Source organism: Lepidochelys kempii, chromosome 9 (assembly GCF_965140285.1).
Source record: "Lepidochelys kempii isolate rLepKem1 chromosome 9, rLepKem1.hap1, whole genome shotgun sequence".
Taxonomy (NCBI): Eukaryota; Metazoa; Chordata; order Testudines; family Cheloniidae; genus Lepidochelys; species Lepidochelys kempii.
The window spans coordinates 49834909-49852831 of NC_136388.1; the positions used below are offsets into that span (position 1 = coordinate 49834909).

At 41.7% G+C, this 17923-nt stretch overlaps 1 protein-coding gene across 4 annotated transcripts in view; it reads left to right on the forward strand.

Annotated features, from left to right (window-relative positions):
• SENP2 (SUMO specific peptidase 2) overlaps positions 1-17923 on the forward strand; it is a 50883-nt gene that overhangs the window by 11756 nt on the left and 21204 nt on the right. For 2 of the 4 annotated variants that reach the window (XM_073360299.2, XM_073360300.2), the window contains exons 2-8: positions 5249-5304; positions 7214-7347; positions 9651-9726; positions 10351-10432; positions 12744-12900; positions 14406-14509; positions 16742-16836. In XM_073360299.2, the coding sequence (XP_073216400.1) occupies positions 5249-5304; positions 7214-7347; positions 9651-9726; positions 10351-10432; positions 12744-12900; positions 14406-14509; positions 16742-16836 (704 nt within the window). Of the gene's footprint in view, positions 1-936; positions 2905-5248; positions 5305-7213; positions 7348-9650; positions 9727-10350; positions 10433-12743; positions 12901-14405; positions 14510-16741; positions 16837-17923 lie in introns of those variants that run through there. The other 2 variants (XM_073360301.2, XM_073360298.2) reach the window with 2 other exon arrangements.

Genomic DNA, 17923 nt, shown 5'->3' on the forward strand with positions numbered 1-17923 from the left:
CAGAAGGTATGAGGAAGAGGGACCAGAAGGCAGGTTTCAGAGAGAACCTGAATGCCAGAACCACCTTCTGTTTGGGGCTTTTTGTCAGGATTTGTTAGCCTAAAAAGATAACAAGGATAAAAAGGATTGAACTCTGTGAACCACTTGGAGGCTGAGCCACTTGAACCCTGGGAGAGCCAGAAAACACTGGGGAGGTGCCACACTCGGACAGCAGGGCGTGCTACAGAGCCGTCATACCCGGTCACAGGTCCTTAGAAATAACTAGGAAAAATAGGTTTCAGAGTAACAGCCATGTTAGTCTGTATTCACAAAAAGAACTGGAGTACTTGTGGCACCTTAGAGACTAACCAATTTATTTGAGCATAAGCTTTCATGAGCTACAGCCAATGAAGTGAGCTGTAGCTCACGAAAGCTTATGCTCAAATAAATTGGTTAGTCTCTAAGGTGACACAAGTACTCCTTTTCTTTTTAGGAAAAATAGGTAGTGGAGGTGTGTTAGTGTCCCTAGTGGGAGCTTGGGAGACGTGAAGAGGGGACAGCAATGTATTAAGTGTGTTTTTGTTTGTTTTTTTTTTTTTTCCCCCAGTTGATTCCTTTGCCTACTTCTGATTTGATCCCCTTACTTGACAGGTTAATTTCAGAAGTTTAGGTCAAGTATGATGGCAGCATTTATGATAAAGGATAAAAAATTATAAGGACAAACAACCTGATCAAGTTCAAAGTATGGCTTCAGCTTATCTTCCCCTTTTCTTGTGGCTTTGGAACTCTAACATACATACTTCAAGCGGGGGAGGTGTCTGATTTTCAGAAAGCATTGAGTGCCCACCCTCTGAGAATCAGACTCCTTCAGAGTGTCTCAAGTAGGGTGTCAAAAAATTGCAGCACCCAGGATTACTAATCACTCTTGAAAATCTTGGCCGTTGTATTCTGAAGTTTTCACTTTAATATGCTGAGGCTAATTCTAAGACTTTATGCAAACAGTGATTTAAAACCTCAGTTGAAAGCTAAAGAAACCAGTTCACACAGGAATGTAAAGACACCATCAAATCCTTCCCCAAGCAACTCCAAGAAAAACTCTACATCATTCCCTGCAAACCCACTCCCCAGAACCTTCTACATTCCTCCTTAGGGAACCCTGGCAGACCCATCATATTTGGCCACGGCACTCCTACTGAAGGAATATCAGGATTTACAGAAACCACTCACTATCTCAGATCGCTTACCTCAGCTTCCTCCAAAATAGTACCATCTCCTTCCAGAAACTCTGCAAAATTAGCAGCCTCCCACAGATTACTATTTGTCACCTCCCTGTACACCACCATCCTTCCCCATAATGGCATTGCTATCTGTCTCTTATACCTACAGGATAATGTACAACACTTGGAAATCTACCCTAAACTTCTCACTAGACTCATCCATTTCATTCTCTCACAACAACTTCGCATTTAACAATGAATACTTAGTACCCATGGCTTTTCCTAAGGTTTGGACTAAGATGGCTCCCCCAGTATCCCAACCTCTTCATGGGCCACCTCAAAGAACTTCTGGAAAAATGCACCATGAAACCAATGATATACGCTGAGATACATCAATGATATTTTCATTCTCTGAACAGGTGATCTAAACTCACTCATAGATTTCGTCTATAACTTCAACCACCACCCATCCATCAAACTCTCCAGAACAGTCCCACACCAGCATCAACTTCCTGGACACTATGGTGAGCTTCAACAATGGAACTCTACAAAGACTAGTTACAAGAAACCCATGGATCGCTACCATTACCTTCACAGATCCAGCAACCCCCCAGCACACCAACAAATCCGTTATCTACAGCCAGGCACTACGGAATTCTTCTCTGAAGAGAGGTGTATATCCCAGATGTCTTTAAAACTGCTTTCACTGAACGAGGATGCTCCAACAGAGAAGTAGATCGCATCATGGAAAAGGGACACCCAAATGCCCTGAGAACATGCTTTAATACAGAAAAAGAAAAAGAAACCCACTGACCGCACACCCTTGTCACCAATCACCCCACACTTGAAACCTGTACAAGGTATCAGACAATTGCAATCCATACCTCATCCAGGCATCAAATGCCCCAACAACAATGTGGGTGAAACCAGACAATTCCTGTGCTCTCGAATTAACACTCTCAGAAAAATAATAAAAGGCAAAAAACACTATATCACCTAGGGGTGAACACTTCTCAGAAACTGACTCCTCTATATCTGACATCTCAGTCCTCATCCTCAAAGGAAACCTGCACAACACCTTCAAAAGACAAGTCTGGGAACTTAAATTTGTGTATGTTGGACACTAAAAACCATGGAATTAACAGAGAAACTGGTTTTATGGCTCATTACAAGAAGTTGTAACACACTTCGCTGCATGTTAACCCTTATTGCCCACTTTAAGTGGTCTTCTACAGCATGTATGAACCCTATATGCTTAATAATCTGTCCCAACTTGTATTGGGTTTAGACACCTTGGTTTACCTTCTCCAGACCTGAAAAGCAAGTCCGTGAAGCTCAAAGGCTTGTCTCTTCCACCAACAGAAGTTGGTCCAATAAGATATTACCTCACCTATCTGGTCTCATATCCTGGGACCAACATGGCTACAACACTGCAAAGAAACCAAATGCAAATATTATGTTTGCAAATGTTGAGTTGTCATAAATATAAAGGGAAGGGTAAACATCTTTAAAATCCCTCCTGGCCAGAGGAAAAACCCTTTCACCTGTAAAGGGTTAAGAAACTAGGATAACCTCACTGGCACCTGACCAAAATGACCAATGAGGAGACAAGATACTTTCAAAGCTGGAGGGGGGGAGAAACAAAGGGTCTATCTGTCTGTGTGATGCTTTTGCCGGGAACAGAAAAGGAATGGAGTCTTAGAACTTAGTAAGTAATCTAGCTAGATATGAGTTAGATTCTGTTTTGTTTAAATGGCTGAGAAAATAAGCTGTCCTGAATGGAATGTAGATTCCTGTTTTTGTGTCTTTTTGTAACTTAAGGTTTTGCCTAGAGGGATTCTCTGTTTTTGAATCTGATTACCCTGTAAGGTATTTACCATCCTGATTTTAGAGGTGATTCTTTTACTTTTTCTGCTATTAATATTCTTCTTTTAAGAACCTGATTGCTTTTTCATTGTTCTTAAGATCCAAGGGTTTGGGTCTGTGTTCACCTATGCAAATGGGTAAGGATTTTTATCAAGCCTTCCCCAGGAAAGGGCGTGTAGGGTTTTGGAGGATTTTGGGGGGAAGAATGTTTCCAAGTGGGCTCTTTCCCTGTTATATATTTGTTAGACGCTTGGTGGTGGTGGCAGCAATAAAGTCCAAGGGCAAAAGGTAAAATAGATTGTACCTTGGAGAAGTTTTAACCTAAGCTGGTAAAAATAAGCTTAGGGGGTTTTCATGCAGGTCCTCATATCTCTACCCTAGAGTTCAGAGTGGGGAAGGAACCTTGACATGAGTCTTTCAACCCTGTGTTGGTATTTGCATCAGTAGCCCTATTGAAGACTAAAACAGGAGGAACAGTAGAACAATGAGAATTAAAAAGTGAAAAAAGTAAGCATTATTAAAGATATTATCAAACTTTCTAAATAAGGGCTTGGAAATAGTTTATTAAACTCTCTCCCAAACAATGGATTGATTAAAGATGGCAATTGAATGATGTGGTTTAATCATTGCTTCTTGTTGCATCCTTGACTGCGTGTTTATTGACTGTTAACTCCTGGCTCACTGTATTATCTTTGAACTTATCTGTAAAGCACATAGCAAATTAGCACTGCATAAGAAAGGAATAGGAAACAGACCAGAGATGTTTTACCCAGAATGGAACTAATGAGACAAGAAGTGATATCAGGACCTCACACTATGACATAAGCTAGATCAGCAATAGTACAGCTTTGCACAAGACTTTTGCAACCATAGCTATGTTGGTCACAAATCACACCTTATCACATCCGTGACAGACACAGCCAGCTGGCAAAAATTGTAGTATAGACCAGTGGTTCTCAACCAGGGGTCTGGGGCCTCCTGCAGGGCCACAAGCAGGTTTCAGGCGGTCCGCCAAGCAGGACCAGTGTTAGGCTCACTGGGGCCCAGAGGAGAAAGCCTAAGCCCTGCCGTGCAGGGCTGAAGACTGGGGCCCTGAGCCCCGCTGCCTGGGACTGAAGCAGAAGCCTGAGCAACTTAGCTTCACTGGGGGCCCCAGGCAATTTCCCTGCTTGTTACCCCTTAATGCTGGCTCTGGTTTTAAATGCAGAAAACAGTTGTGGCACAGGTGGGCCATGGAGGTTTTTATAGCATGTTGGGGGGGGCCTCAAAGAAAAAGGCTGAGAACCCCTGGCATAGACTTGACCTGAGGTGGACTAAAACCATTTGAAATAAATCACTCACTTCCCAGAAAAGGGGAAATATGAAGTCCAGCTTCCCTAAAACCAGGTAGGGAGCTATTCGACAAACTTTAAGATCTAACTTTGCATTCTTGAAGTCTTGCAAAAGGTTACACTCTTAATGAACCAGTTTTGTCATTTTGAAACCGAGCATCTTATATATCTGAGACTGACTTTAGGAAACTGGTGCAAGGGAACAGTCACTTCACTGGCATAGCAGCAAGTGTAACTTAAATGTTTATGAATTTGAGTGTAGTGGCTTTTTCCTATCTCTCTTCTTGTATTCCAGTCAAGATTCTATTTGTAACTCATTTTAATATAGATTATGTAATGATTTTTAGGGTCTTAATCCTGTGTATAGTCATCTCTATTGAACCCTAATTGTATTAAGGCTGACACAACTATTTCCTTTTTTTGAGGGAGGAGACAAACTTTACCCACATGTGCATTGTGCTCTGCAACTAGTAACAAACTTAAATGAACTCTATACAATTACATTACCTAAATGTGAGCATCTGCCTGCTTTTGCCTTTGTGTTACTGGATGCATATGGGGCACATGACTTAAGGTGCCTAGATGAAGTCATGTCTGTGTTCATGGGGCACTCCTTGGGACCCTTCCTAGTATGTGCACAGATTGTGTTGGTCAGTTCTGCAGTGGCTATAGCGTTATGGGACTTCAATAGATTCCTGTATGGAAATCTATGCAGTCTTGAGGGCTGGCTGTAAAGAGATGCCCTGGGGGCAGGTAAACTAATTTGGGTTGTATTTGGAGACTCTAAGGGAGGGAACTTATTTAGAACACTAGTCTGTTGCTACAAAATAACTCTTTGGTCTGTTCTTTCCTCAGCATTCAGTCATCTGTGGAGGACCCTAACCAGAGGCAAGCAAAAAGACAAAGATTAGGTATTGTATTAGCGCTTCTCACTACTTGTGTAACGTGCGGTGGTTGGTTGTTTTTTTTTTTTTTAAAGACTTAGATCTTTCTCATGTACCCAAGAGACCAGAGCTTTTATTTATATATTTATGAACATGGAAATAACCTGCGTGGTTCTCCAAACCCTGCTCCTTCTGGAAAGGCACTCTAGTTGTATAGATATCCCCATTAGTTCCTGATGATCCCCTCTTGTGGCCAAGTCCCACCCATGTTACATATGGAAGTGGCTGATTTACTGCGGGGTGCTGTACTGCACGCTGCCACTGTGGAGGGGAGAGAAGTCTGTGGTGCTGCAGTACACAAAGTGCCACTGGACTTATGGCCTGAGCACACAAACTTCAGGAAGTGCAGGGAGGAGGCATAGAGGCTAGAGCAGGGCATAACACTTCTTTGGAGCATTTCAGATCCCAATCATATGCTCCTTGCTGCCTCTGTTCTTCACTTCCTGATTCTGACACAAATAGCATTTGTTTTTAACTGGGTGGAAAAGAATTCTGAGCTGCATGTGGTGAGGGGTGTCTGAGCCTAAGCGGGATTTGGGAAGGGATTCTGAGCTTTTGAGAGCCTAAGCAAGGAGAAGCAGGGTTTTCTTTCTAGGGGATAGTTGCTTGGGTGTTCTGGAGCTGGTTGCAAGGAGCTGATGGAGTTGGGAAGGTTCTGAGTTGGGAACTGGAAAGGCTAGGTTGAGTTATACATTATATATGAGTTGGAGAGGAGGAGGAAAAGGTAGAGTAGAGCTAGATTACAAGGGGAGAGACTGGGACTAGGAGGGTGTAGCAAAGCTGTCATGGATGGATACACTCTGTCCTTGACAATGAAGTGTTCCATTCCTTCCTGAAAAGAGGAAGGAATAGGGAGAAAGAAGAGGGCACTCCTATTTTTGCCTTGCACTTTCCCATTAACCTCCATTAGCTCTCACCAAAATACTTCTGTGTGGTGCCTTAATACTGACCCATTTTTCACTTAGTCTGCACCCCCAGCCCCCATGCAATCTGCAGCTCCACCACTTTTTAGGCACCAGCTGCCTCTAGATAGTTAAAACAGAGCAGATGTTGTTGCTATCTGAAATGACTTGAGATTGCTGACTAGTTTGGTCCATCTCTTGACTGAAAAGATGGAGATGTGGACACTGAAGTCCTTTCTGCTTAAGGTCTACTTCACAGCACAAGTACTGAAGGAAAAGTAAGATCTGTCTTTAGTTATTTTGCTTGACAAAGGACATTGCTGTTCTCCCTGAGAATACTGGCTGTCACTTAGTGGTATCATCATAATTTAATGCATTTTTGAGGGTTAGAGAAAGCTCCAGGGGAAACCAAAATTATAAAAAAAAAAGATGTTTTGTTCCACCACTACTACCCCTCACTTTGAACAGTGGACAAGTCTCTGAAAACAGAGCGAATTGGTATCTAACAATTTTAACTAATATTTTTGAACAATACATCGCATGAAACTTTTACGCTTAAATATCATACTCCTATTTTCAGAAAAATGCTGACCTCCAGAAATAACTTAATTTCTGACTTTAAAAAAACCACCCTGTTCCGGTAGAGGATGCAGAGCCAAAAATAACTGCTAACCTTGAGGACTACCATCAGGCTGACTGTTGCTTTTGTATTTTCAATATTAAAAATAGTCTTTGAAAAGCTGGTCTTCTATAGTTTAAGGGTTTACTGTTTTCCCAACCAGTCAAGGATACTTGTAAATAAAGCCTGAAAAGATAAAGATATTGATAATGTTGTGAATAACCTGAAGTGTGAACTATTGCATGCAATGATACTCTAGCTGAGAGTGCTTACATTTAAACAGGGAAAAAATCCTTATGTAGACCAAATGTTTTATGGCTTTCCTGTTTTTTTATTGTGGGTTTTTTTTTTAAAGATTATGTTATCTCTAAATTGACGAAGACTGTACAAGGAGTTGCCAATCTAATTAAATTGCCATCCCAGCTGACAAGTAGGTACCTGAAGACATCAGTTTGTAATGGAGCTCAAACTGCAGAATCTATGGATGAGGTTAGTGGAGATTCTGGGCATAAGATTGTTTCTAGCTGTAATGTTTGAATACATGCAACACAAAATAAATGAATGGGACCAGTCTCCTTGGTGACTGCATAGAGTTGGGTTTGGTCAAAGGTCATAAGGGCTGGTGGTATGTTACTTTTAAGATCATAGGTATTGCCTGGTTCAAGTTTGAATCCTCCATTAGAGCACTTGTTGTTGAGACTGAACTTATGCTGTTTTACTCCTGGACATCTTTACAGTATTTTAAATGTACATATTATACTATCTGGTACATTTTCCTATGAATTGTGTTGTGATTTTGCTCTCAATCTTGTTGTATTTGAAGAGCCCACATGCCTCCTGTCCTGGTAACTATATGAATAAGTATTTCCTGAATAAATGGCTCTACTAGATACACTTGCATGCCTGTATCTAGTGTACTCAACTGGTATTTAGGTGCAAAGTGTACAAAAGCTCCCCTCTACTTAACTTGCATGTCTGTGAGCCAGACTCTTCAATTTGCTAGGTTGGATAATCTGGTTTATTGTCTTCTGCCTTATCAGAGCCAGTAGGGCAATCCAAAGAGATTTAGGATGTTCTAGTCTGGATTCTAAATAGCATGTAAATTGCTAGTTTATACAAACAGTTTTGTTTTCAGGGAACAAGCTGCTGGTTTTAGGAAGACATTGTCTTGGAGATGATTGAGAGGAATTCAAGGATAGAACTCAGTTCTTTAATTTATGTGAAGTCTGCTCTAAAGATTGTTCACCTGCTGTAATTCTAAAAAAGTCTTTCAAGGATCAGAAAACCTTATTCAAGATTATTTATTATGTGGTTGTGACGGGTTGGATTACAGAAACTCCCTTGGGAACTGCCAACTGATGTGCCAAGACTACTTCTGCCCGTGCTTTCCCTGCCCTCCCAGCCAACCTGCCTGGTTTGAGCCAGACCTGCTAGCCTGCTGCAAACCCAGACCCAGGTCTGAACCTGAAAAGCTGTAGGTTTAAACTGAAAGCAGCTTAAGAAGTGTTCCTGTCTTTAGCGCTCAGATGCCCAACTCCCAATGGGGTCCAAACCCCAAATAAATCCATTTTACCCTGTATAAAGCTTATAAATTGTTCGCCCTCTCTAACACTAATAGAGAGAGATGCACAGCTGTTTGCCCCCCCCCCCCCCCCCGGTATTAATACATACTCTGGGTTAATTAATAAGTAAAAAGTGATTTTATTAAATACAGAAAATAGGATTTAAGTGGTTCCAAGTAGTAACAGACAGAACAAAGTGAATTACCAAGCAAAATAAAATAGAACATGCAAGTCTCTGTCTAAAAAAACTGAATACAGATAAAACCTCACCCTCGGAGGAATTCCAGTCAGCTTCCTTTTACAGACTAGTCTCCTTCTAGTCTGGGTCCAGCAATCACTCACTGCCCCCCGTACTCCCATAGTTACTGTCCTTTGTTCCAGTTTCTTTCAGGTATCCTTGGGGTGGAGAGGCTCTCTTGAGCCAGCTGAAGACAAAATGGAGGGGTCTCCCATGGGCTTAAATACACTTTCTGTTGTGGACACCCCTCCCTCCCCCTGTGTAGAATCTAGCTACAAAATGGAGTTTTGGAGTCACATGGGCAAGTCACGTGTCCATGCATGACTGTTTTTACAGGCAGCAGCCATCGCCCATATGCTATCTTGAATGTCTCCAGGAAGACTTCTTATGTGGATTGGAGCCTTCCAAGATGCATTGTGCGTTAAGTGCTTCTTGACTGGGCACTTAGCTTGCAAATTCCTTTCTAAAGAAGCTGACCAAATGCCTTACTAAGGTTATTGAAAATCAAACAAGTATACAGCCAATATTCATAACTTTGAATACAACAATGACACATGTATACAAATAGGATGAATAAATTCAGTAGATCATAACCTTTACAGAGATATGTTACATGGCATATGTAGCATAAAATATATTCCAGTAATGTCAGATATACATTCATAAGCATATTTCCATAAAGCCTTATGGGGTGCACCGTCACAGTGGTAGCTCCTCAGGGGATGAGTGTAAAGTCAATGGGGTTTGTGCTCAGAATTCATTTAAGTGGGGTTTTTAAAAGGTGCACATGTGGACTTTCTAGGATCTAAAGTGTTTTTTGTTTTCTTAAATAAAAAAAAGACACGTTGTAGAAACTGCAGAGGCCTATGTTCTGCCAGTCTGGGTCACTGGATGAATAGCATGGTTTAACTCTCTAATTTGAGTGAGTAGGGTGTGAGGTTGCTTTGATCCACATCCAAATTACATTTAAATGGTTCCTTGTTCTTTTTAAGACTTTTTCAAATGCTTCTGATTCTTCGACTGACAGACTGATAGACTCTGCACCTGGAATAGAAATGCTACAACTGGGTAAGACTGACATGAAGCCACCACTTTTTCTTCCTTCCTCTTTTCCCCTATATACTCAAATACCCAGCAGGTGGTATACAGCAGCATTAATACTTTCCATTTGTATAATGCCTCTTGTGTAAGACTTTTAAAGTGCTTTATAATTCTGAATTTGGTAAGAGGAATACCTCTATAAAATCTAGAACACCACAGGATGAACTCTTGCTTTCGTTCCTGCTTCCTTCCATTGCTACTGCCAGATATTTTTGTTGCAGGCATTTCAGCATTAAGTGTTACAGCCTTCTCTTATGATGTGCATCATTCCTGATGGCTGTGCCATTAGTGTAAAGTGTTCCTGGAAATCTTCCTAAACGGTATTATGTAATATATGATGGACTTGAAATAGAAAAGCAATAGTCTTATGGAGCAGTTTCTATTCAGACAAGTCACTTCCTTTGTTGAAGTGGCAGCTGAAAAAGACAGACAATGCTCTAGTGTAATACCTAAAATCTTTTAAGTAAGTTTACATGTTGGCTTAACGTATCTAAACTAAAATGCATTCATTTTTTGTGAGGGTTTTATAAATATGAACTTCTGAGACTCACTCCCCTCTCGCAACTACTAATGGCTGGTATTTTTTCATAGATAAGAAAATATCTTGTGGCGCTAGAGTTGGTCCCAGTAAAGAGACAGTACCTACTACTTGCAGGACTGTGCCTTGCCTGAGGTAAAATTCTTGTGGTTGTCTTATATCCTCCCCTCACCACCACCTCTCCCCCCCCCCCACCCCCAAATCAGCATCCTGTACACTCCTCCAGAATGTAGGTGTCTGCCCACATTTGTTGCCTAATATCTTCTTCTTTTTTTAAAATATCCATTTATATATAGTAGTGCTTGGCTCTTTCCAAATGCAAAGTATTACCAGGCACTCCGCTGAACTGCAGTACTGTTTCTTATCAGTGTATTAAACTCTCTTAAATTTGTACAGCTCAATGCTAAGTAGTAATGAAACTAGTCCAAAAGGAAAGATTTGGGTAATAAGTATGTAAAGAAATCTGTGAAGCTGGCTTGCACATTTTTCCTCCTAAAGATGAACTCACTGCTGGCATCAAAAACTTCAGGTGGGAGGGAAATTGCACACACAAAATAGACCTAGGGAGGGTGAGACAGAGCCTGGGGAAGAGCTGGGGAGGCGGAGCAAAGATGTATGGGGGAACCTTGCGAAGGCCAGAGGATGTGTTTGGGATGATTGGGTGGAGAAGTGGGATCTGGTAGTGTGAAGAGAGAGGGAAAGTTATGATTTGTGTCCATTCTTGAGCTTGTGGGGACAAAGGAATCGGGAATTTTAAAGGGGCAAATAAAAGGGGGATGTCTGGGGACAAAAGATTGGAGGCTTTCAAGGAACAAAAATGTAGGAGTTTTGGGAGAAGAGTATGGAATTTGCAGGGATGGCGATAGGAAGAATTTGCAGGGGTGTGGAATAGTATCTTGTTTGAGAGAGGTTTTAATTACAAAAAACTTGTTTCGGAGTAGCAGCTGTGTTGGTCTGTATCGGCAAAAAGAGAAGGAGTACTTGTGGCACCTTAGAGACTAACCAATTTATTTGAGCATAAGCTTTTGTGAGCTACAGCTGACTTCCTTGATGTAAATTATCCAAGATATAATAAAGGATGGGGGTCCCCTGGTTTTGCATGAGGTGTTCTGTTTAGATGACACTACTGGAACAGTCTTGATGCAGTTTTCTCCAAGGTGTTAGAGACGGCAATAATTGGAAGGAAATGGGCCAGGATACTGTGTAATACTGCTGTTTGCCTCCTACCCCAAAACCAGATTGGATAGTGTCCTCGCTGTATTCCTATATAAGATGATGCTCGTTCTATGGTATTGATCCCCCTGTTACACTATAGTGTCCCTGTGAGTTGTTCTTACTGTGGGAGTAGGCCCCAAGCCAGTACCGAAGCCAATGACATCTATGCTCAAATGGATTGAGAGTTTTCTGAATTGGCTCAGGATTTTTATTACAATGGGCTTCTCTCAGCTAGTGGTGCTCAACTCTTTCAGCTGCATGACCTGTATCCTGGTCATGGTATTTAGTGCTAAAGAGGGAATTGTGCTGCTTTTAAGATGGTTTACAATAGGAAGTTTAGCCCTTCCCACTCCAGGGCTAGAGTGAGACTCCTACAGCTCCTGGCCCTCAGCCCTCTTATCGGGCCAGCTGTGGCCTGCTTGGGGCGTGGCCACAGCTGTGGCTGCTTCCCCCAATCAGCCTAACTTTTCCCAGCCGCAACCCTCTCCAGGGCTGCTTTTACTATTGGCTCCTCCAGGCAGCCTTCTCCCAGGGCTGTTTTAACCCCTTCAGGGCTGAACCGGGGTGACCACCCCGCTACAATCGGCATGAAAACCTTTAATGGTAAAGAGGAAAATTCCTAAGGCGGCTATTGTGAATGTGGGGTGCGGGTGGAGACTCCACCAATTATGTGAAAAGAGCTCTCTTCTGTGAGGTGTCAGCTGTATGGCATACTTGTAACTATATCCCCCAAAATACCTCAGTGGCATATTGGAACATTGCTTTGGGTAGTTGACGTTCAGCTACACTATAATAGGGTTTAATGAAAGAAGCATATGAGAAAATTAAAGGTACAGGGCTATCTGAAGAAGTAGGAAACACTATTTTGGGGGGGGAGGCATGGCAAAGGAGAAAACATGATCTGACAGAGCTCACAGTTCCTGGAGCATCTGGTTTAGCCTGCAGCGTGTGCATGTAATTGAGCTTAAAATGGTATGTTGTAAATGGTCTATTTAGTCAGTGTGCATGTCTTAGTCATCATAAGAGAGAGTTCTTGGATCTCTCTATCAAGTAGTGGTTTGACCTGATTTTTCCACCTGACTGAAAGGCATTCAGAACATCCATATATCCTTATGAAGCTTAAGTCTCTGCCGTCAACAGTGCATGTATTTACAAAAATGTTCTGAGATGTAATTTGACTCAAGAAGGTTTAGGTTTTAGTGGTTAATAGTGTAATAGCTCCTTTTAACAGAAACCTCTGCAACACAAGGATGAGTAGCAAACAGCATACCAAATCCATTCCAGAAGGCTCTTTGCCACGGAGATTGCCTGGTCAGGAGAACATGTCAGGAGCCACCACTTCAGATGCTGGCAAGCTGGTGAGGAGGCCTCACTGTACTGTGGAAGAGGTGAGTCCAGATACAGTCAGCTTTTGAAATAGGGTCCACTCATTTTTGTTGTCACTTCTGAGTTTATATAATGGGGAGACCTCTGAGTATTGAGATGGCAAGATGTGAAATTGGATACAGTGAAAATTGGTTTTTTGAAGCAGCATGATAGTCTTGAGCTGAGAAAGTGCCTTGCAGTGAGACTTAAAGCTCAATCTATTTGGATGATCAAAAAACATGATAGAGAGGTGATTTCAGAGTAGAAGTATCTTTATGGGGGAAAACGCTAACTACTAAAAGGTTCTTCAGTGGAGAAAAGCATAACAGGAACCAATGGCTGGAAAACGAAGCCAAAGTCAAATTAGAACTAATTCAGAAATATTTTAAGTCAAGGTGATTAACTATGGGAACAAACTACCATGGAAAGTTGAGGATTCTCTATCTCTTAAAGTCTTCAGATCCAGTCTGGATGCCTTTTTGGAAGATGCTTTTGCCAAACAAGTTATTGGGCTTAATGCAGGGGTAACTGGGTAAAACTTAATGGGCTGTGATGTATGGGAGGTCAGACTAGATCTGATGGTCCCTTCTGGCATTAGACACTATGAAAAGTGTTGAGGGACGTGATCGTTCCCCTCTATTCGACATTGGTGAGGTCTCATCTGGAGTACTGTGTCCAGTTTTGGGCCCCACACTACAAGAAGGATGTGGAAAAATTGTAGAGAGTCCAGCGAAGGGCAACAAAAATGATTAGGGGTCTGGAACACATGAGTTATGAGGAGAGGCTGAGGGAACTGGGATTGTTTAGTCTGCAGAAGAGAAGAATGAGGGGGGATTTGATAGCTGCTTTCAACTACCTGAGAGGTGGTTCCAGAGAGGATGGTTCTAGACTCTTCTCAGTGGTAGAAGAGGACAGGACAAGGAGTAATGGTCTCAAGTTGCAGTGGGGGAGGTTTAGGTTGGATATTAGGAAAAACTTTTTCACTAGGAGGGTGGTGAAACACTGGAATGCGTTACCTAGGGAGGTGGTAGAATCTCCTTCCTTAGAAGTTTTTAAGGTCAGGCTTGACAAAGCCCTGGCTGGGATGATTTAATTGGGGATTGGTCCTGCTTTGAGCAGGGGGTTGGACTAGATGACCTCCTGAGGTCCCTTCCAACCCTGATATTCTATGGAAAGTGGTGTTTTTGGTGGGGTGGGAGCTCACCAATAGTGGATTCCACTTTCTCTCAACTCTAGTGAACGTGGCAGTTCCACAACTGGAAATGGTAATAAGGGGGTAGATATTTGTTTATCATTGACTTACCTTCATCTGAATGTGATAGACAGTAGAAAGCTGCTGAAAACTGGGATAAGGATGAAAATTATACTCCATGCTATAATGAGCATGAGCCAGTTTTCAACTTAGCAGCTTTGGTCATGTGAGTCCTGCGTAAATAGGACTAAAGATAAACTTCACACACTGTAACAACTGTGTAGTATGCATTAAATTTAATTACAAACTTCACTTTTTCTTGATTTTCCCTCTTAGGGTGTACAAAGAGAAGAGAGAGAAAAGTACAAACTACTATTGGAACTAGTAAAGGAAAAATATCCTAGAAACTGCTCCACTCCCAAAGCTGTAAACCATTGCAAGTAATTTCACGTTGTATTCCAGCCTTTTTACTAGTAACAGTGACTTCTCTTGAGAGGCAAGGAGGGACATCAAGTCACTCTTTTAATGGGCACTCTGGTGGTGGTTGTTGGCAACATTGGATCAATTTGTTGCAATCCACAGAACTCTGTTGATATGATCCAGGACAGATGCTTTGGAACAGACCTTTAAACCTTTTGAAATGCATGCAGTTGTGTATACTAAAGTTATCTGTGGCCTTTTATTTAACCCCCCCCCCCCCCCGAATATTTAGCAGAAGTGTACAAAAGATGAAGAATCACAAGTTGTTGTGGGTCTTTCTTCTCCTCCTACCTCTTTTCTGCTTCCTATGTTGTTTCTGCACTAGGAAACTTCCTGCCCCTTTCTGAGCACAAGTGCCTCCAGGGATGTAATTTCTACAACGAAATCCTATATTAAGTGCTATATGACAGTGTAGTTGGATTTGGGGACTTATTTTCCCTTCCACTGAATGCTTTTTATGACTCTTATGCTGCTGATGTGGAATAGACATATGCTGTGAAGGAGCTAATGTTTTGTCTTAACACAGCCTGTTCTGAGGCCTAACTATAGTTTAATGAGTACGTGATCTCTTCCGACTTCATAAGAAATTGTCAGTTTATAGTTTTACAATTTTTCAATCTGTGGTAAGGCCAAAAGACCATGGCAATCATGCATACATACAGAGCTGAAATTCTTGAAGGTGACCTGCAAAGGAAGGAAAACTTGTTTGTGCCTCTGTGTTGTATGAAGACCTTGAGAGGTTTATAAAGAGAGGTTCCTTTTCTCAACAGAAACTCAGGTTTTGTCTGCCTGCTTTTCTGGAATGCTGAGGCTGTCTGGGAGCTAAGGATTTGTCTAAACACAAGCTGTACCATTTAACTGTACTAGTATAGTTAAGTGGTACAGCTTAAGTGGCACATTTCCTAGTGTGGACACGTTTTATAAAGGTATAAATGAGCTTAGACAAGTACAGCTGCTTTCCCTTATGAGAGGGGAAATAAGCTATACCAGTCTAAGTACACTTTATACCCTCAAACTGCATCCACCCTAGGACATGATACAATTTTAACTGGATTAGTAAAAAAATCAAGGAGTACCTTAATGCTCTAGAACTCAGACAACTCTAAGATCACAACAACAAGTCCAAACTTCCTTCTTTCGCTGCCCGGAGAAATGAATATGTATATTGTACAGACAACTGCAGATTAAAAGAAAATAATTGTTTGATTACTTCTGATGTATTTAAATGATACTCCACTATATCATTTGAAATACTGTTTTCGGTACTTAATTCTTGTTCTCTGGACCTCTTTTAACTTCACCAAATGACCAGGCCATTGAAGATGGTCAGAAGTCGTCGTCTTCTTCTTTTTTTCAAATGAGACCATTAGCTTAGGGTATGTCTACACTTAAACCACTACAACGGCACATCTGCAGTGCTTGCAGCATAGATACTATCTACACTGATGGGAGAAGTCCTCCCATCAGTGTAAGCAAGTCACCTCCCTGTTGACCTACCACTGTCTACACTGGGGTTAGGTCAGCATAGCAATCTCTCTCGGGGTGGGGGTGGATTTTTTTTCACACCCCGAGAGATGTGTTTGTGCTGATTTAAGTTCCCAATGTCGATCAGCCCTTAGAAAGAAGAGTTAAAGGACCCAGTCAAGGTTTATGCAGGGCATAACGAAAACATCTTGTCATACAAAATGAAACAGAATGGCTACTCAATAAAATTAATACTAAGCCTGTTTAAAAGAGATACTATTTCATATACTATGTAAATAGCCTGTAGAATTTGCTGTCTAACAAAATCAAATTCTGTGCACACACGCCCCCCCACACAAAAAAATTAAAAAGTAGACATTCATTTTGGCGTAGTGAAAGGTAATTATGCATCAGGATGTAAACGTTGCACAATTAACTAGTTGCTTTTCTACTGTGTGTGTGTGTGTGTGTGTGTGTGTGTGTGTGTGTAAGCATTGCTGGAGCAGGAATATTTCCATTAATGCATCAATAGGCCAATTCTAGGTTACCAAATTCTGTTGCTTTAACAGTGATCGCTTCTAGCATTCGGTACCACATGGTTGTGTAGGAGCTAAATCCATTACTTTAGTGGATTTGCATACGGTGGTGATAGATAGGATATGTATGGGCTCCTTTGAAAGAAATTCTGACACTTTTCTACTTTTTTTCTAAATCTTGCTGTACCAAAGTTCTCAAGGTTGCCTCAAGGAGCCAATGAAGACTGGTGGCCACGTGGAAGAAAGATATGGAGTGAGAGTGCCTCCATTTGTGACACCAAGGAATGGTAAGTGCGGATAGACATCAAGTCGGGCTTATTCTACTCAGCGAGTCTTTTAAATGAATGAGAGTTAAGTTTGTAATAGTGAAGTTGCAAAGGTTGAGACTGGTACCTTAATTGTGCCTTTCTGCATGTATTAAGTCTAATTACACCAGACTTGTATATATGCAATGCATTAGCCTTTAATAGTCCCATCATGTCATATATAAATGCATGTAAAAATATGGAAGCATCCATGTTAGAAAGTTGTTACAATTCTGTTTGCTATTACTATAAAAGCTGTTACTTCTGTTTATCTGTCTTCCTGTACAGAACAGCTTGTCTAACAAGTTGAAAGACATAATACTTAACTTTAAGGCCATTGTACTATGCGGGGGTTGGCCAATTAAAATTGTCGCCTTAGGAGGGGTCGGTGGGATGTTGCCCAGGCTGTACTCAGTAAGGGTGGTGAAATGCTGACCTCCAGTGAGGAGATCGTCGAGAGATGGAAGGAGCACTTTGAGAAACTCCTCAACCTGATGGAACAAGATTAGTACTGGCAGTTGGGTCCTGAAGATTATCCATCAGGGATACTCCATACAGTTTCTTTCCTCCTTTTCTCACAAACCCTGTTTCCAGTCGTCGTCCTGGGACCACTCACTAATTGATTTTTCATCAGGAGGTGACAGTGCATCCCACCTCAGTACTAAGAGCGGGGTTCTACTCCCCATATTTCCTAATTCTCCAAAAAGATGGTGGGTGGAGACCCATCCTGGACTTTCAACAACTCAACATCTTTATCAGCTGAAATTCAGGATGATTATTTCGCAAGGGATGTGGTTCGCGTCTCTCGTCATGAAGGACATATATTTACATGTGGATGTTCACCCATCCCACAAGAAGTTCCTGTGTTTCATGGTGGGAGAGGAACACTACCAGTTTTGGATCCTCCCCATTGGACTCACTACAGCACCCAGAGTATTCAGAAAAGTTTTCTTTGAGGTGGCAGCCCAGGTGAGGCACCAGGGCTACATGGTGTTCCCATACCTGGTAGGCCGATCTTGTCAGGAAGTCATGTCAGTGGCTGGATCTCTTCAGTAACTTCTTGCTATCG